Here is a 20,711-nt window from a genome sequence, read left to right as displayed (position 1 = left end):
TGAGGTCTCTTTGTTCATATATTCAGATTTTACGTTCCCCTGAAAAAAAAAAAGAAAAAAAAAAAGAAAAAGGGGTTGTTTATCTTGACCGATTACCACTCCGTTTTGCTCGTTGGTTTGTTGGAAAGATCGCACTCGCCTTGGTTTCAGGCGCGTCTGGCAATCGGCCATCAGTTTTCCACCGGCGGTTCCTACACCTTTTACTAGCCTTTCGCACTTGTGCCGGCAGCATCTGTTCGTGTTTAGCACTATTATTCAACTTTGCAGTTATTGTTTGAATTGTGCTAACCCTTGGATTGAGTGCAGCCTCCTAGCTCCACAAATTTTCTACTACGAGCAGGTTTTTGTTTCACCACGCAATCGCTCCTCCAATCTTCCACCGGTTTTACCTGTGGTTGCAGTTCACGCTTGCGTGCTTGATAAGAACGGGTAAGAGTTGATAACAGCTTTCTGATTGAGCTTTTTCATCCATTACTCACCTCTCGTCGTAGGATCTTTTTTTTGTGGTTGTTTTTGTTGGTGTTTCGATGACAGAAAAAGGCTCGCAGTCGGAGGAGCTCTCCCTCCAGGATGTCCAGGCGCAGGTTGATGGGCTCAAAAACGACATGAAGATGATGCACGAGAGATTTGATTCTACGATCACTTCGTCGAATGCGCGTTTTGATCAGCTCGACCTCGCTGATACAGCTGCCCACACCACGCTCGAGTCGATCACGACTCGTCTTGAGGCCATGATGACACAGCTTCGGACCATGTCGACACAGCTCACGGAGTTGCAAAATGCACGTGACTACGGCGCCGACACCGAGCTAGATGAAGACAATCGTCGTGGTCGTGCTCGTAGGGTACGTGTTCCTATTAATGATTCTTTTGCCAAAATAAAATTTAAGATTCCTACTTTTACTGGCAAATATGATCCGGCTGCTTATCTTGATTGGGAATTAGAAGTTGAACAAAAATTTGCCTGCCATGATATTCCTGCTAATTTACAAGTTAAGGCTGCTATTAGTGAATTTACTGAATTTGCTTTAATTTGGTGGCGTGAGTATAGACAAAAATATCCTGATAATATTCCAGCCACTTGGACGGCATTAAAAGCTGCTATGCGTCATCGTTTTGTGCCGTCATATTTTGCTAGAGATTTGCTTAATCAAATGCAGCGTTTTCAACAAGGTTCGCTTTCCGTAGAGGATTATTATCAAGCTTTGCAAAAGGGTATGATTCGCTGTGGTTTAGTTGAACAGGATGATGCTGCTATGGCTCGTTTTAGAGGTGGTTTAAACCGTGAAATTCAGGACATTCTTGATTATAAGGATTATGATGACATGACCACCTTATTTGAATATGCTTGTAAAGCTGAACGCGAAGTGCAGGGACGGCGATCTTCGACACGCACTAATCATTTTGCAGGTTCGAGCAAGGCTCCTACACCAGCCCCACGGTCGACGCCCCCTACTTCCTCTTCCACCCCGCGCGAGTCGACCTCTTCATTGACCGCACCTTCGCGTGACTCGTCGGCCAAGCCGACCGCGCCTCCGGCCAAGCCCGCGCCGTCATCTGGACGTGCTCGCGATATTCAGTGTCATCGTTGCAAAGGGTTTGGTCATGTAATTCGAGATTGCCCCAACAAACGGACCATGCTGATTCGTGACGACGGTGAGTATTCTTCCGCTAGTGATTCTGAGGATGTTCAACATTCTATGCTTGCTACTGACCATGCAGATAATACGGAGCTTCATGTCGACTCTAGTGCCGCCGACAGGTATGCAAATCTTGTTGTGCAGCGTGTTCTTAGTACACAGGTCATTCAGGACGAAAAGAATCAGCGCCACAACATTTTTCATATCAAAGGCGTCGTGCAAGAACGAGCGGTCCGTATAATCATCGATGGTGGCAGTTGCAACAATTTGGCTAGTACGACCTTGGTGGAGCAGTTGTCATTGCCAACAAGGAAGCATCCACATCCTTATCATGTTCAGTGGCTTAATGATGGCGGCAAAATAAAGGTAACGCGCTCGGTACGTGTTCCTTTTTCTCTTGGCGCCTATTCTGATTTTGTGGATTGTGATGTTGTTCCAATGGAAGCATGTTTTTTGTTGCTTGGCCGTCCTTGGCAATATGATGTTGATAGTGTTCATCATGGTCGTTCCAATTATTATTCCTTCATGTTTAAGGGTCAGAAAATTGTTATTCATCCTATGACACCTGAACAAGTTCTAAAAGATGATATTGCTAGAGCGGCAAAAGCTGTAAAATTGATTAAATCACCTCCTGTTGCACCTGTTCAACCTGAGATTAAATTGCATAACCCTATCTTGCTTGCTACACGTGCTGATTTTGATGAATTACATGATGCTAATTTGCCTTGTTATGCGCTCGTTTGCTCTCGTATGCTTGTTTCACTAGATGAGGCGCCTACATTGCATATTCCTCCTGCTGTTGCTAACCTTTTGCAGGAATATAAAGATGTCTTTCCCGCTGAATTGCCACCGGGTCTTCCTCCTATTCGTGGCATAGAACATCAAATTGATTTAATTCCAGGCGCACAGCTTCCTAATCGCGCTCCGTACCGCACAAATCCTGAAGAGACGAAAGAAATTCAGCGTCAAGTCCAAGCGTTGCTTGACAAAGGTTACATTCGTGAGTCTCTTAGTCCTTGTTCGGTTCCTGTTTTGCTTGTTCCTAAGAAAGATGGTTCATGGCGTATGTGTGTCGATTGTCGTGCAATTAACAATATTACAATTCGTTATCGATATCCTATACCACGCCTTGATGATATGCTTGATGAACTTAGTGGTGCCACAATTTTCTCTAAGGTTGATTTGCGTAGTGGTTACCATCAGATTAGAATGAAACTAGGAGATGAATGGAAAACGGCATTTAAAACAAAATTTGGCTTGTATGAATGGTTGGTTATGCCGTTTGGTTTGTCTAATGCTCCTAGCACTTTTATGCGCTTAATGAATGAAGTTCTTAGGCCTTTCATTGGAATATTTGTTGTTGTTTATTTTGATGATATTCTTATATACAGCAAATCCATGAATGAGCATTTAGATCATTTGCGTGCTGTTTTTGATGCTTTGCGTGCTACTCACTTGTTTGGTAACATGGAAAAATGCACTTTTTGCACGCAACGTGTTTCGTTTCTTGGCTATGTTGTCACTTCACAGGGAATTGAGGTAGATGGCAGCAAGGTGGACGCCATTCAAAGTTGGCCTCAACCGACGACGGTTACACAGGTTCGCAGTTTTCTTGGTCTTGCAGGTTTCTATCGTCGTTTTGTGAAAGATTTTAGCACCATCGCTGCACCGTTGCACGAATTGACCAAGAAGGGTGCGCCATTTGAGTGGGGCGCACCACAGGATGAAGCCTTCAACACTTTAAAGGAACGGTTAACTCATGCTCCTCTCTTGCAATTGCCTAATTTTGATAAAGTGTTTGAATTGGAATGTGATGCTAGTGGAATTGGGTTAGGTGCTGTTTTATTACAAGATCATAAACCCATTGCATATTTTAGTGAGAAGTTAAGTGGTGCTGCTCTTAATTATTCTACTTATGATAAAGAACTTTATGCTTTAGTGCGAACTTTGCAAACATGGCAGCATTATCTATGGCCTCGCGAGTTTATTATTCATTCTGATCATGAAGCTTTGAAACATATTCGAACCCAAACTAATCTGAACCGTCGTCATGCTAAGTGGGTCGAATTCATTGAGTCTTTTCCGTACATCATCAAACATAAAAACGGGAAGGAAAATGTGATTGCTGATGCTTTGTCTCGTCGTTATACGATGCTGTCCCAATTAGACTTTAAAATCTTTGGTTTGCAAACTTTGAAAGATCAATATGTTAATGATGCTGATTTTCATGACATTGTTTTACACTGTAAAGATGGCAAACCTTGGGGCAAATTTCATATGCAGGATGGGTTCCTGTTTCGTGCTAACAAGCTGTGTATTCCAGCTAGCTCGGTTCGTCTTTTGTTGTTGCAAGAGGCGCATGGAGGTGGTCTGATGGGTCACTTCGGCGTTTTCAAAACACACGAGGTGTTGTCCGACCACTTCTTTTGGCCACGGATGCGCCGTGATGTTGAGCGCCTTGTTGCACGTTGCACTACATGTCAGAAAGCTAAGTCTCGTTTGGGTAATCATGGTTTGTATATGCCCTTGCCTGTTCCCTCTTCACCTTGGCATGATATTTCGATGGATTTTGTTTTGGGATTGCCTCGCACTAAGAAGGGGAGGGACAGTATTTTTGTGGTCGTTGATAGATTCTCTAAAATGGCTCACTTTATACCTTGTCATAAAACTGATGATGCCTCAAATGTTGCTGAATTGTTCTTTAGAGAGATTGTTAGATTGCATGGAATTCCTAAAACAATTGTCTCTGATCGTGATGCTAAATTTCTTAGTCACTTTTGGCGTTCTCTTTGGAATAAATTGGGAACTAAGCTGCTGTTTAGTACTACTTGTCATCCTCAAACTGATGGGCAAACTGAGGTAGTAAATAGAACTTTGTCTGCTATGCTTAGAGCTGTTCTAGATAAAAATTTGAGACGTTGGGAAGATTGTTTACCTCATGTTGAATTTGCTTATAATCGTGCTACACATTCTGCCACTAAGATGTGTCCTTTTGAGGTTGTTTATGGCTATATTCCTAGGGCGCCTATTGATTTGTTTGTTATTGATGTTGAAGATGAACCACATGTTGATGCTCTTGCTCATATTGATCACATGAAACAATTGCATAAAGAAACACAACAAAACATTGCTGTTGCTAATAAAAAGTATCAAGTTGCTGGTAGTAAAGGTCGAAAACATGTTTCTTTTGAACCTGATGATTTGGTTTGGTTGCATTTGCGTAAAGATAGATTTCCTACTTTGCGTCGTTCGAAATTGATGCCTCGTGCTGCTGGTCCTTTTAAAGTGCTAACCAAAATTAATGATAATGCTTATGTTCTTGATCTGCCCATGGAGTTTGGTGTTTCCACTAGTTTTAATGTTGCAGATTTGAAACCATATTTGGGTGCGGATGATGAATTGCCGTCGAGGACGACTTCACGTCAAGAAGGGGAGGATGATGAGGACATCGACACCTATATATCAGCCCAGACGCCATCCACTCCAGCCCAGGTGCCATCTCCATCAGCCCAAGTCCACACGCCATCTCCATCAATCCAGGCGCCACCAGCTAGGCCAATGACTCGGGCCCGTGCACGAGAATTAAAGATTGTTTTGGTGCTGAAGAATGAAGGCCCAGAAGCTCAGTTTGACCAACAGAAGGCCTAAAGACTGATGTGGACCAACTTGGGGCCAATCTGGCCAAGGCGGCCCAAAGGAGGGCGCCCCTAGGGGTGCGTGCCTCTCCCTCTCCTAGCCGGCCCTAGGGGCTGCGCCCCCTCTTTTCCACCCTATAAAACCAGGGGCTGCGCCCCCTATTTTACTTGAGTTTTGTTTAATTGATAGCCTAGCTACAATCCGTCCTTCGACGTGAATTCAGAACTCCACCTTCGTGCAATACATCAGATTGCTCGCCTCTAATTCTTGCTCGTTCTTCGATTGCTTGCAAGAATTGATCCTCGTGATCAGGTTGATCTTGTTTACCGCAAGGTTAATATCCATCGGAAGTTGGTTCAGCGATTGCATTGGCGCTTCGGGCTTGCTCGTCGTAGTCGGATCGTGAGGGTCGACGCCCACTAATCGAAATTATCATCACTCGCCGAAAGATCGGGCACTCTACACCTATCAGGAAGGAACTCCGTCCTGCCCCCCCCCCCACTGACTTTAATCCGTAGGGACCTTTGACGGCTATGTGCGCGAAGCATCAATCAAAAAAATGTCTCCCCCCCCCCCGACTTTTAAACCGCAGGGACCTTCCACAGCAATGTGCGCGAAGCATAGATCAAAAAAACGTTGCCCCCCTCGCAACTTTTAAGTCAAAGGGACCTTCAGTAGCAACGTGCACAAAACGTCGATTGAAAAAATGACATCCCCCCCTGACTTTTAAGCCCAAGGGACCTTCGATGGTAACATGCGTGAAGAGTTGATCAAAAAAATGTTGTCCGTCCCTCCACTTTTATAGCAAAGGGACCTTTGGCGACAACATGCGCAAAGCGTCGATAAAAAAATGCTGTCTTTTAAGTCGAGAGGTGCGCCGCCTTCTTTTTGAGGTCGGACAGCACTTCTTTTTGAGGTCGGGAAGCACTTCGGCTTTTCCATGCATTAAATAGATATGCCTAGGTGCAATTGAATAACAATTATCTTGCCATAAGAGCGGTTTTCGAAGGATAAATGCTTTAAAATAAGGACAACTAAGAATTAACTTATATGATTCAGATCTTTGCCGTTGGTTTGCACCTGTCTTAAGTCAAAATGTAAGATGTCTTCCATTTAGACATTCCATACCTCGACTTTTATAGAGACTCTTCAGCCCGCCTCCTTTCGTTGATGGGTGTGGTTCCTTCTATTGAAGGTTTGCACCACTTCGACGATGAATTATGCATAAATTCCACAGATGTACACATTTTCTTGGGGATAATTTCATATATATTAAAAAGGGTTTACATAGGCTACTGCCTCATTAAAAATCTCACACCCTGACGAAGGGTTCCCCCTGTGAGGAAAAGAGTACAACACCTATACATTGTTTTGATTGAAATGCAGAATTTAAAATTGCATAAATGTAAAACTGTTGTGGGTACTTTGCCCATTAATATGAAGACACCTTTTTGATCGTCACTACACATAAAACTTGTGAAGGTTGTCAACATTCCATGTGTGTGGAAGCTCTTCCTCTTCGATAGTAGCCAGGTGATCAGACCCAGGTGTCAATGAAGTCTTTACCAAGAAAGGTCTGCCCTACCTGCTCTGCAATTTTCCCACAGTTGAAGCATTGGTGAGTCTTCGTAGTACTAGGTCTCCAGGAATGAACTCCTTCGGGGATATTTTCTTATCTCTCCATCTTTTAGTTTCCTCCTGATATTTTGTCAAGTTTTCGACGTCCTACATTCTAATCTCCTCTAGTGCATCCTTGGATATCAATTCTCCTCTTTGAGCTAGTTCAGCCAAGACTTGAAATGATTTATTTTTACATTCCTCCGGAGTCATCACTTCTTCACCGAAGAGCAAACAAAATGGCATGAATCCTGTTGATCTTGTTGCCATTGTCCTCACTGACCACAAGGCCTTCAACAATTCTTCAACCCATTCTCCTTTTGGTAGACCTTGTAGACGCCTTGCAACACTAGTTAGGACGATACCATTCGCCCTCTCCATGGCTCCGTTTGACTGTGGGTGGTATACTGACATGAAGTGGACTTTAATTCCTAGGTCTTCGCAGAATTTCTTGAACCCTTCACTATCAAATTATGTGCCATTGTCAATCGTCACTTCACGAGGGATGTTGAAGTAGCAGATGATGTTTTGCCACAAGAATTTTTGGACATTTTTGATCTTATGTTCACCAGGGGCATTGCTTCCACCCATTTGGAGAAGTACTTGACTGCAATGATAGCATAGCGTAAATTTCTCGGGGCAGTTGGTAACTATCCAATGATGTCCATTCCCCATTGTGTTAAGGGCCAGATCAGTGGAATGAGCTGTGTCTTTGTCGAAGGCATGTTGGAGCCCTTGGCGGAGTATTGGCACTTCATGCAACTTCGGACTGTGGACACTGCATCAGAGATGGCTTTCAGCCTAAAGAACCCTTGCCTGAATGCTTTCCCGACAAGTGCTTGGGTGCCGATATGCGAGTCACACAATCCTTCCTATATTTCTTCCAGTTAGTTCTACCCCTCTGCCTGGGATATTCACCAAAGTATCGGTGCACAAACTCCCATCTTATACAAGTTGGTTCCCATAATTTTATGGTTTCTGGCTCTCTGCTCCATACACTTCACTTCCACATGATATTAGGGCTCGTAGTAGCCCTGAAGGTAGGCCATTATAGGGGAGCACCAGTCTTTGTTCTCAATGATAGTGACAGAATGTGTCGCCTACAAAGGGGCCTCGACAGCTGGCACCTTCCACTTCTGATAAAAAACATATGGCGGAATTGGCAGATGTTGCACCGCGGCCGTTGCGAGGTCATCGGCTTCAATGTTATCATTTCTTGATATGCTTTTGACTATAAACCCCTAGAAATATTTTTCCATGCTTCGCACTATTGCCATATACTTAACCAATTCTGGCTCCTTCGCCTCAAATTTCTTATCAATTTGGCTTGCGACCACCCTAGAGTCTGTCTTGACCAATACCCTTCGGGTGCCCAGTGCTCGCACCTTAGGAAGCCCAATGAGAATTGCTTCATACTCTGTGATGTTGTTTATCGATTGAAACTCATGCCTGGCTGCATATCACAACTTCACACCCGAGGGCGAAGATACCACCGCTGCCACAACAGCACCTGAAGCCCCCAAGCTTCTTCACAATACACGATCCATACTGGGTCTAACTGGATTTCCTCTGGAGCTTGGGCTTGCGGCATCCAGTCTGCTAAAAACTCCGCTAAAGCCTAAGATTTTATCACCGTCCTTGCGATGAAGGCCAACATGAATGGTGCAATCTCTGCAGTCCATTTTCCAATCCTTCATGTGGCTTCACGATTTTCAAACATGCAAACATGTCAAGAATGGGTAAGGAGGTGGGGACTGTTATCTTGTGAGTTATGAAATAATGGGAAAGCTTTCGCGATGCCATCACTAGCGCGTAAGCCATCTTCTCCATCTTAGAGTAGAACCTCTTCAGCCCTACCAAAGCTTCCGAAACATACTATACCAAAAATTGCTATAATTTATCATTTACTTGCATCTCTTGCACATTTACAGCACTTACTGCCGAAGGAGACACCGCTATGTACAGCAACAACTTAGCCTTGGGATCTAAGCTAGATAGGGTCGTGAGCTTCGTCAGATATTTCTTTAACTCATCGAAGGCATTCTGCTGCTCCACGCCCCATTTGAAAGGGTCAGGGGCTTAAAGAGTTTTGAAGAAAGGCGGGCTTTGCTCGGCGGATCTAGCAATGAACTATCTTAAAGCTGCCAATCTTCCTGCTAGGTGTTGTGCTTGTTTCCTGCTCTTAGGGGTCTCATGTCAAGTATTGCTTGTATTTTTGGAGGATCTACTTTGATGCCCCTTTTTGAGACTACGAAGCCCAGCAACCTTCCAGATCATACACCAAATACACATTTTTTTGGGTTTAGCTTTGGTCTTGCACTTTGTAGATTTTCAAAAGTTTTCGATGTTCAGCGAGGTGTTTCTCCTCCCTGATGCTTTTGACCAATATGTCATCAATGTATGCTGAGACATTTCACCCAAGCAGTGACTTCAGCACTATTTGGACCAATCTAGTGAAGGTGGCACCAGCATTCTGAAGGCTAAAGGCCATCCTTACAAAACAATATATACCAAAGGAGGTTCTGAAACTTGTTTTTTCCTCATCCACCTTTGCCATCCAAACCTGATATACCCAGAATATGCATCCAGAAAGCTCAACATCTCACATCCAGCAGTGGAGTACACGAATTGATCAATGCGTGGCAAAGGAAAGTCAACCTTCAAACAGGCTCTGTTAAGGTCTATGATTACTACACACATCCTCCATTTGCCATTACTTTTCTTGACTAGCATCGGGTTGGCCAGCCACTTAGAATGCAACACTTTGCGTACCACTCTGGTATCAAGCAGCTTCTACACCTCAGCATTCGCCTTCCCTCTCTTTTGAAGCCTTCTGAAGCTTTTGCTTCTTTGGTTTCGCATTTAGGCCAACATTTAGAGTATGTTGGATGATTTCTCTATTGACTCCTTGCAAATCCTTTAATAACCAAGAGAAGACATCTTCATTGTTGCGAAGGAACAATATCATCCTTCACACAGCTTCCTCTGCCACCTCAGCTCCAATGACAACTGCTCTGCCTACCTATCTTGACATAGTAGCACCTTCTTGGTATGGCTTTCGGGTCTAGCCTTCATAACCCGTTGTGTCTACAGTTGTTCTTCATATTCCTCAGGTTTCATCAGATGTTCTGCTACTCCATGAACGTTTTGCCTGCCCGAAGTATTTCCCACTTCAATCCTACGGGCCACTTGTTGATCTCCAAACACCGTTATGACACATCAAATACCCATGGTGTGGTATTGCTTTGAATCTATTCAGGACTCCCCGTCTGAAAATTGCATTGTAAGGATAGATGATATCAGCCACATCAAAGATAATTCCTCCATATGAAAGTTTGACCCTTTGCCAAATGAAATCAGGATCTCTATTTTCTGATTGTGTTAATTGCTTTCCCCCGAAGCCTAGCAACGGGGATCTAGCCTGCCGAACGTCATTTTGTTTCAGGCCCATCCTATCATAAGCGTCGATGAAGATGATGTCTACCGAACTTCCGCCATATATGAGGATTCAATGAACTTCATTTCCTTAAATATTTGCAATGATGATAAAGGCATCCATATGCGGGTAATCTAGGACCCTCATGTCCACCTGTCAAAAGGTAACGGGTACATGAGACCACATCAAATGAACATAAGTAGGGCCTATACCAATATGGTTAACCCTTCGCACATATTCTTTTTGTTGTCTGTTCAATTCGGTTTCATGACTAGATCCTCTAATGATTGCTAGCACAACACTGAATCCACGGTTTACTGTGTTCACTGATCTGCTAGTTTCTAGAGGAGCTTTGATTGTTGGTCATGGTGAAGCAGGCGGGAGTTCTGCTTGAAAAGCTGTCAACTGAATAAAAGTGTGGTCCAACGGAGCCGAAGGTGCAGGAACGTATGGCTATGGCACAACCATTGGTCACCACTGATTAATGAATGATGAGGGATTTGGGTCATGGGTCTAATTGGATTCCCACCCGTCGCCCTTCCTGAAATGTGTGGCATGATGCACGACTATTGTAGGATTGAAGGGTTGCTTCCCTAGGCTTTCTTTCATGGCTATGACCTGCGGGCACTGCTTAGTCGTATGATCAGCACCTTCACCATGGAACTCACAATATAATGTGGCTTGGTCCCATGTAGCCCATCCTCCTTGACCGCTCGACCTCCGCGGCTCTAAGTACTTCAGCCGCTTCGAGTACCCCCACCTTATGTTTTGATGAACTCTTGTACGACCTCAACCAGTCTGGAGTCTATCTGGTTGATTTCTTTTTCCTTTGATGTGTACTCTAACGCTTTGTTTTTTTCGTATGCTTTGGTCTGTCCCTCAACTGGCCAGCATTTACATCCCTACTTGATGAATTTGGCCTTGATGTCTTCAAAGCTGCTAGCTCACTTTTCCTCTAAAGATGGTCCATTTCAGACCTCACATACTCTTCCATCTTGTTGAAGAGCTCTAGGACACTCTCTGGCCTTTTGCGTGTAAGCTTTCCTACCAAAAGTCCTCCCCTGATGCCCTGGATAGAAGCATCGATGATAGTATCTTCACTCAAACCCTTCGCCTGGCAACAAACATGGGCAAAACGACGCATATAGTTCTACAATGTCTCCGTCGGCTGTTGCTTGACTGTGAAGAGGTCACCGGCGGTGACCTTCTAAGCCTGATTGCCCTGGAAATTGCTATAAAGGACATTACGTAGCTTCTCCCACGAGTAAACGGATCATGAAGGCAAAGTGGAGTACCACGACCTTGCTATTCCCTTGACCGCCAACACAAAAGCCTTCGCCAGCGTTGTCTCATCTCCCCCAGCGGATTCAGCTGCTACCTCGAAACTCATAATGAATTCCTTTGGATCTGACTCCCCATCAAACATCACCACCCTTGGTATCTTGAAGCCTGAAAGCCATGGCTGGTTTTGTAAACCGACAGAGAGTGGTGATTCTGTATCGGCAATGCCTAACCTATACCAAAGGTCTCACACTGGCCGTATAATAAATGCTGATGAAGGAATGATCACGTGGGCCTACTCACCCCTCCTCCCCCGCTGCAACCTATTGATTTCTTCTTGTATTTTTTCCAGAGTTCTTCTGGCTTTGTTAGATCGATGGCGATAGTCAGCGGCTTTTCGACTCGCTGCCAAGGTATCCAGCGTATGCTTTTTCTGTGCAATTTGCCTCTCTAATTCTTCGGCTTCTAGCCTAGCCGCCCTTTCTTCTTTGATTTCTTCTTCTTTGTCTTCATACTCTCCCAAGTTATCAAAGTAGTCAAACTCTTCAACAAGATGTGCTTTTCCCCTTTCTTCCACCGAAGCTTTGAAGCAGGCGCGAAGGTTAGCTTCTACCCTTTATATTGCTGCATTTGCATTTTCCTGGAGAGGTTTTTCATGACGAGCTTTGCCATCGCTTGGGGCACCCACATTCACACCATTGTGTCCATGCTGGTCACCCTCAGCTCCATCGATAGAAGTGTTGACCGGCTCCGACACCACCGAAGGGAGTGTTTCGGCCGAAGCCCCCACTAGAATCAATTCCTCTGGCAATGTTGTAGATGTACTGGGTGGCTTCGGCTTCCTTTTGTGGGAATGGCTTCGGAATGTTTGATCCCCACGAACGGCACCAACTTTTGGTAACTAGGGTAACCAAACTCAGGGATGGGCCTTCGGCTTCTCACTGGGAATCAAAGGCTTTTTCATGTGACACACGATTACAGGAAAATGTGCAATATTGTTAATGTTGTCTATCTTTTTATTTACAGTGCCAGACTATTTATAGCATGTACTCAACCACTCTCGATTATAATTTACAATATTACCCCTCTAACTGCCACATTCTTAGTATATTTGAGGGTATTTTGGTACAATCCTAAGTTTATTAGCATATTTGCAATTGTACCCTTCACCATCACATGGATTCCAGCAAACGTCATGCCTTCGCCCGAGCTCCCGAAGGTCTATCGCAAACGGGGCCTTCGGTGCACTTTTGGTTGGCTTCGTCATGATGTCACGAGTTGGCCTTCGGTTGACCTCCGAAGGCCCACCAGAGGCTTCGACTGTGATGATACTGGGCATCGCAAGTTGGCCTTTGGTTGACCTTCAAATGCCCGCCAGAGGCTACGCCTGTGGTGATACTGGGCGTCACGAGTTGGCCTTCGGTTGACCTTCAAAAGCCTAAATCGCTTGCCCAAAGGGTCCATTTGTCATCCAGCATTTCCTGAAATAACACAAATGTATTCTTCACCAGTTAATAATGTTCACCAGAGGTCTTCGACTCACCATCCGAAGGGGGTGTTTGAGACATTCCCCAACACCCACTATTAGTGCCGGTTCGTGTTACAAACTGACTGATACATCATATCTCAGGCGCGGGAGGTTAAGGCCGGCAGTGGATCGACAGTGATACATTTTTACTGCCGGTTCTTATACAACCAGCAGTGATGAGCTGCCATCTATGATAGGTTCTATAGTAGTGATACCTTGTTCTAACAAAACTTTTTTCTTTTTAAAAATGTTTATAACCATTTGCACTTTTTTTTAGCTGTGATAGTACATGGCAGAATCCTATGAATTGGTAACACCGGGCTTGCTTTGTGGTAACTTGAAATACCATATTGGACCTGATAAGTTTTGATATGCATGCTTTATTTGTGGTACAAAAGGCAGAATTACACACATTGATCTTTATTTTCTACGGAAAGATGGATTTCAATTTTTCCCATCCTTATTATGACTCGAACTCTAGATTGACATTGTAAGCCATGGGTAAACTTCACAGATAAAAATAGCACAAATATTTCTAGGTAAGCGCTCTACCTCCACTACTAAAAAAGATAAGTGTAATAAAATTTGATTATCTATTTTTGGTATCAAACGGTTGCAATTTGAAGTTGTTCCCTAGCCCCTAAATCTGTCCTGTATATATTCGAACATATTAAGACATTAATTTATGCATTGCCTCTATTTTGCATATACATCCTAATTTTATGAACAATATTTCTAATTGGATAGCGCAATTAACATAGGTTTCAATATGTGCACTTGTTAGTTCGTTAAGAAAATATCACATGTAAGTGATACTAATGAGTAATGTTTGAGTAACAATGCCAGCGACCAACATACAAGTTTTGATCTAAGCAAGGAAAACCAATGTAATGTGTTGTCCTTTCCCTTCTGTACTACCAACTAATATATATATTTGCCTTATGCTAGCTGAAGATTGTGGCACACGTTCAACTCGCCCAGATTCACCATAAGAGGCTGAAGAAGAGAACATCAAAGCATGAAGGTTTCAGTTAAAGAACCAACCTCAGCGACTATCAACCATCGAAGTGAAAGGCCACCAAAAAATTGGCTATAAGAGGGAGGCTACAGGAAGTTGGGATGCAAACAAAAGAAGCCATTGGCATAAGCATGGGTGGATCCAGCATAAAAAATGAGCGGAGACATAACAGTGATTGGACTATTGCAATTTTACAAAAAAAAAAGTTAAGCTCACTAAAGTCCATTGAAAAACAAGAATTTGCCCCCACTCCCTCTAAACACCATGGGCACAAGGGTTCTCGCCATAACTTGGTGTTGTATTTTGTTCCATTCTCACTGTACTTTACCAGCAAAAGGGTTAACGCAAAAGTTTAAAGTAGTATTGTCTCATGACTTGCTGCATGATTTATGGTTAATGCTAATATAAGCTAGTGCAAGCCTCAGGTTTAAATATATAACAGCCAAAATCTTGAACTAAAAGAAATAAAACTATTTTATAAATGAAAATAAAATTCTTGAAAAAGTAAAACAAAAACCTAAATATATATACATACATACATATACATATATTGTATATATTTACAAGTTTATATATATATATATATAAGGCTATTTTATAAGGTATGTATGTATATAGATAAATAAATGTTGATTGAATTGTTTGATTGCTTATGTATGCTTATATATAAAGTATATATGATGTATATATAGGATTAGAGAGAGAAAAGAAGGAAAAAGGAAAAAGGAAATAGAAATGAGAAAGTCATCTCGGGCCTAAACCCAGCCGGTAGCCCACCCTCACCCTCCTCTCTTTCCCTCTTTCGGCCTGACAACATGATCCAGCCCAGCCACCTCTCTCTCTCTCTCTCTCTCTCTCTCTCTCTCTCTCTCTCTCTCTCTCTCTCTCTCTCTCTCTCTCTCTATCTATCTATCTATCTATCTATCTTTCACCCCGCAAGCGCATCAGCCCAGCGTTGGCCACCTTGTCTTCCTCTCGTTACCCCTCTCTTCTCTGTAATGAGTCTTGCACGGATGCAACAAGGGAGACTGCCCACGCGAGATAATCAACCAAAAGGAACTGCCTACCCACAAAGAAGAAAAGAGAACAAATTGGAAACCAAAGAGCCCGAGTTCATCCCCAGTTTGAACTTGAACTCAAGTCACCAATCGAATCCGAAAATAGAAGGAAAAGCTTCTAAAAGGATGTGGATGGAAACTTAGATGTTTTGTGACCTTTTTGCCCAATAAATCTTCAATGGTACCTGGTTCAAACTCGAGAAGCGACACATAGCACCGCTAGACTCCCAAAACCCTGAAAGAGTCTATTAAGGGCACATGTTCGTCCTAGGTATAAATAGAGTCCACCATAATCCTCCTCAAACCACACAACCTCTTTTGCCCAACTCACTGAGGTGAATTAGCCACCAGAGCACCACCTGCACCAAGCTCCGAAGACATCCGCCATAGCTCACTACCACCAGACCTCTATAGACCCAATCAACATCGACATGTGCCCTAGGTGAGTTCACCTTCTTCTCCTAGTACTATTCTACCGCTCATCAACGAGTTTAGGCCACGGGTGCTCAACTCCGGTGAGATTCCGGTCACCCGCTGCCTTGCGCGAGTCGCCACCGCCATCCACTCCACTGAAGAGAGCACACTCATGTCTCAACTGTCAGATCAGAAGGGTGCAAAAGAGATTAGATGCTAACGTACTGGTTCGATTGGTTAGATGGGATCATCGTATCTGAATCATACTATCGGGGTTTAATGCATCTAAGGGCACCATGACACCGTTCGTCTGCCACGTAGGCATCCATGTAGACCGGCTGTGTTAGTGTGTTTGCATGCGTGACAGTGCCACTTCAGCTGATGTGCATACGTGGCATGCACAATCAGCATTCTTTTTCTTTTAAATTGTTTTTATAATATGATGATGTCATAAACCTTACATATTATGGAATAAATAGATTTTCAGTACAAATTGAATTCTAAAAATAGGAATAAATTAGAAAATAGTTTTTATAATGTTATTTAATTATTTTTAATGTTTATATAGTTTTATAATTTAAATAAATGCTAGAAAATTTCAAAAAAAACCTAGAAAATCCCATAAAATCATAGATGACTCTAGAAAATTCTAGAAAAAATTATTGATCACATAGATACATCTGTAGATAAAATTTTTGGTCTTTTTAATCTTTCAGAAGCCATAACTTGCTAATTGTAGCTCTAATTTGACATGTTCTTTCACCAGAATATTTGGAAAAGTGTGATCTTGTGTGTGATGATGTATGTTGTGTGATATTTGCTTTTTTTTGGATCTTTAGGAGCCAGAAGGACTTTAGGATCAAGACTTTGAAAATCCAACTTGAGTACAGTGAAGGAAAGTTGTGTTATTGAACATATTTTCCAAGTTTTTAAAATGTTTCATTTTACAAACATGTATGCTAATATTTTTTTGGAATCCCATAAGTTAGGCTTTATCCTAGTTTTCCCTTATCATCCGTGTAGCCATGGTTTGGTTTTAGTTATGGAAGGGTAGATGATGCTTAACCCTGCTTTGGGATAGTGATCATGATAATGCCTCAATGAATATGATAATGGTTCTATTCAACAATGATAAAAGATCATGATAATGGCTCAATGAATCTTTTCAAGTAAACAATACAGCTACAAGCTCAGATTGGGATGGGTCTAGTCAATTAATATGCATACTCTTCGCATTGTGTAGACCATCCAGTTATGTGGAACGAAAGGGTGCACTTCCAGATATCAATCGGCACAAGAGGGGGCTTCCGTTGATGAGGTGTATTCACCTGGTGGTGAAACCATAGTGGGTATGCACATGCTGAGAGGGGCATTGTAAAATCTTTGTGGTGGTTAACTTGGTGCACACATCAGAAGTGTGTAACGTACTGACGATATCATAACAAAGTATGATCATGACTTATGGGTAAAGTGTACGATCTCGGCAGAGTGTAAAACTGGTTAATCAGCCATACTCACAGTTACGAGTGGCAAGGAAAATCTCACATGATTAGAACTTGATGGTTTGGTTGGTTTTGTCAATCATGGTAGTAGGAATTATGATTGAGGTTTGTTCAACCATGGTAGTTGGAACCTTGGTTGAGGAGTTGGAAGGTTGTTTAGGTCAGGATATTTAGAATCTTGAGGTGGTTGTTTATTTATTGTTGTTCTCTTATTATTACTTATTTTCAAATGTTTTACTTAAATATTGTTTTATGCAAAAGAACCATATTTCCCTATTTTTGTCAAGCATTCATATGCATATTATTTCTACATAACTTGCTAAGTACGACATGTGCTCATTCTCGCTATCACCAAATACTCAATTGGAGAATCTATTGAGGAGTTCGCTGAAGATGGATCATCCTAAGATGTTTTCTACGTCGGTTTAGACTTAGAGTCATCATGAAGGATTAGAGTCTACATAGTTCTGTTGTAGTTTTATTTAGATCTAGGCCATTGAAGGTCACTTTTGTAAGGGGTTTAATAATGATTAACTGTGATATTGTAATGATATTGATCTATGAAGTAACTATTTATCCATTCATTGAACCCTAGTTCGGGACTGACGGGGCTCGAACCCACAGCTTCCGCCTTGACAGGGCGGTGCTCTGAACAATTGAACTACAATCCCTGCGGGGTGTATGGCATACCCTTTTTAAAATAGAACCATAAGAAGATTCGATTCGTCTGTCGTACTCTAACAAATAGACGAATCATATACTACATACCCACATAGGATATGTGGGTATAGTGAGAGTGGCATAACTAGTATGTCGTGATTTTTTATCGCTAAAAAAAATGATAATCCGCCTTTCAATAAGAAAAACTCTTTTCTTTGTAAGAAAAGAATTAGAGAGATATGGATTAGAAAAAAAATCCCTCTTCTCTTTATCCTCTATTTCTATGGATCAGATTTTTTTTTATGGAAGAAAAAAAATGATTTAGTTCATATTCATGAAGCCCTAGATTTTTGGGCCAAGCTGGATTTGAACCAGCGTAGACATATCATCAACGAATTTACAGTCCGTCCCCATTAACCGCTCGGGCATCGACCCAAGAAGAATTTATTCTAGGGTTTTTGATAATCCATGATTAACCTCTTTTTATAATACTCCCTACCCCCAGGGGAAGTCGAATCCCTGCTGCCTCCTTGAAAGAGAGATGTCCTGAACCACTAGACGATAGGGGCATCACTAGACGAAAGCGCCATATACAACCACTCGTCATTATACTATAATGATAGTATGAGCAGTTTTTTGGAATTGTCAATATACTCGAAGAGTATAACTAGATCAAAGCAAAGAGTCTTTCCTACTTTTCTGTTATGCTTTCATAGGATTTTTTTTTAGTTGATGGTTAGATTAATTCACGGATCATCCCCTACTTTTTAGGGAAATTCGTTTAAAGGGTATAGAATAAGAATAGATAAATAAAAAGGATTCTAGGTTAGTTCAGTACAAGTATTGATTTGATTGCTCTAACAGGAAAAAGAGTCCAATTTCATTTCTTTTTTGCAACTTCAACTATGTACTTCGTTTAGTGTTCAGACCAAAAATGAATTTAGTAGAAAAGTACTTTATAGGATTCGAACCGATGACTTCTGTCTTACCATGCCATTACTCTACCACTAAGTGAAAAGCCCTTTATCGGATTTGAACCGATGACTTATGCCTTACCATGGCATTACTCTACCACTGAGTTAAAAGGGCATTTTATTCCAAAATTAGCCACTTCCGTTTACCATTATGGGTCTACTGCATAATCTACATAATATATGTATATATTAATGTACATAATATATGTATATATTAATGTACATAATATATACATATATAGAGATATTATTTTCTCTATATCGAGATCGAGATATAGAAGTTTATTCATGGCGAGGTTCAAAATCTTTAGAAAATCAAAAAAATAAGAAAATCTTTCATATTCTCTCTTATCACTTGCACAAAGTAGAGGTATTATATTATTATATAAATAAATACATATAACGTATAATAAAATACGTGAACAGAGAGTTGACACACTCAAAAATTTTTATTAGTATCCGATATACTTGAAGAAGGTAAGTTCATAGGTATGGAAACACGATCTCGGACGACTCACCAAACCAAAGGCTGGAAGTTCTTTTTTTTTTGAAGAGGAGAACAAATATGTATCAATTGTTAAATCGGATACAACAATGGTTCGAAAAGGCCAAAGGGGCAATAAGAACTGCTGTTAAAAAAATGGTAGACTTTGTTTTTTTTTATCTTTAGGCTATTCACTTTTCACGTGCTCAGGATGTTCTGCAGAATTGGAATTCGCGCTCTTCATATACCCATATGGCTGGGTATTAATTTTCAGTGATCTACTTTTTATCTGTTTTGGTGAGAGATTGAAACAATTTTTAACAGGCATCCCTTGGAAAAACCTTCGAGTTCAAAACTTTACAATTTTTCTTAAAAAGTTTTGGACGGATTTGTTAAAGCAATTTTCAACAGGTACCCTTTGGAAATGGGATCCTTGAATATTCTCCAAGGATTCTGGTGCATTTTGAACAAACTATGTTGGAGTTTTATCAACAAATTTATTCGAAAAAGTGGGTAATCGAATTTATACTGCACAGAAAAAAAATTATTCTACTGCTTGCCCAACAAAAAAGAAAAACCATATCCTAGATACCTAACTCCTCCAGGTTCAAGGTTTTCTGTTTTCGAACACTAGGAAAAGGGAGGATTCTGGATTCCCGATCCTAGGGTGAAAAGGAAGGGAATAGATACCCAATATGATTCTTAGGTGGAACGTTTGGTAGTGGTCTTGGTCCTCTATACTCTTTTTTATGTGTTCTTAGTTCTATTCATCTTCTTTGATTCTTTTAAACAAGAATCTAATAAACTAGAATTGAGTGGAAAAGAGGGGTGGGGGGGGGGGGGAATTGGTAAATGGAGAGGATCGACTAACCAGAGATTTTCTGGATCCTCTTTATGAAGAGTTCGAGGAGTCCTCATCAGAGTACTCTGATGTAAATTTTCATCAGGTAAATCTGTCGATTACTATCTGCTTTTCTTTTTATGTTATGACTCTTTGTTTGTTGCTTCTCTCAAGCGATAGAGGAAATGGTTCAGTTCTAGAGCCAAAGATCGTAGTTCTAGAACGAGCACTCGAAAAGATTCTGGAGGATCCTCGTGATTAGGCACTCTTTTTCCGAAAACCTTTTGAGCGAAAGGTTACACCTACAGGATAGGTTCTGTATTACAGGCCAATCCTACTCTACTAGTACCAAGAGGCAGCATAGGGGAAAAAGCACTACACCTCAAAATAGGAATCAACAAGAGAAAACTTTACTAGAAATTAGCCCTTTCCTGATCAGTATCAGGGTTGGGAAGAATGGTTGGGATAACAAATAGCCATCAGGTTTGTACTTTGGATACCCTTATAACCATCAAAGGTCGTTGAAGTGGCTAATTCCTCTAAATAGGAGGCGTTGAGAACAAAGAAAGTCTTGGAGCTATCGTTTTTCTCTAGCATTAATAGAATTCTTTGGTGTTAAGAA

The 20,711-nt window shown here is 41.7% G+C and overlaps 1 protein-coding gene and 1 non-coding gene across 2 annotated transcripts; one reads left to right on the top strand and one right to left on the bottom strand.

Moving 5' to 3' along the window:
• Positions 1–527: 527 nt before the first annotated feature.
• Positions 528–7,517, top strand: LOC133910632 (uncharacterized). Its single transcript, XM_062352960.1, has 4 exons — positions 528–2,006; positions 2,175–2,640; positions 2,971–3,239; positions 7,329–7,517. Exons 1-4 carry the CDS (start codon positions 528–530, stop codon positions 7,515–7,517), a joined length of 2,403 nt encoding a protein of 800 aa, XP_062208944.1.
• Positions 7,518–18,807: 11,290 nt separating this feature from the next.
• TRNAT-GGU (transfer RNA threonine (anticodon GGU)) lies at positions 18,808–18,879 on the bottom strand. The gene has a single exon. It is a non-coding gene; the product is annotated as a tRNA-Thr (tRNA).
• Positions 18,880–20,711: the final 1,832 nt, after the last annotated feature.

Source organism: Phragmites australis, chromosome 3 (genome assembly GCF_958298935.1).
Source record: "Phragmites australis chromosome 3, lpPhrAust1.1, whole genome shotgun sequence".
NCBI classification, from domain to species: Eukaryota; Viridiplantae; Streptophyta; class Magnoliopsida; order Poales; family Poaceae; genus Phragmites; species Phragmites australis.
This window is presented reverse-complemented; position numbering and strand designations above follow the sequence as displayed.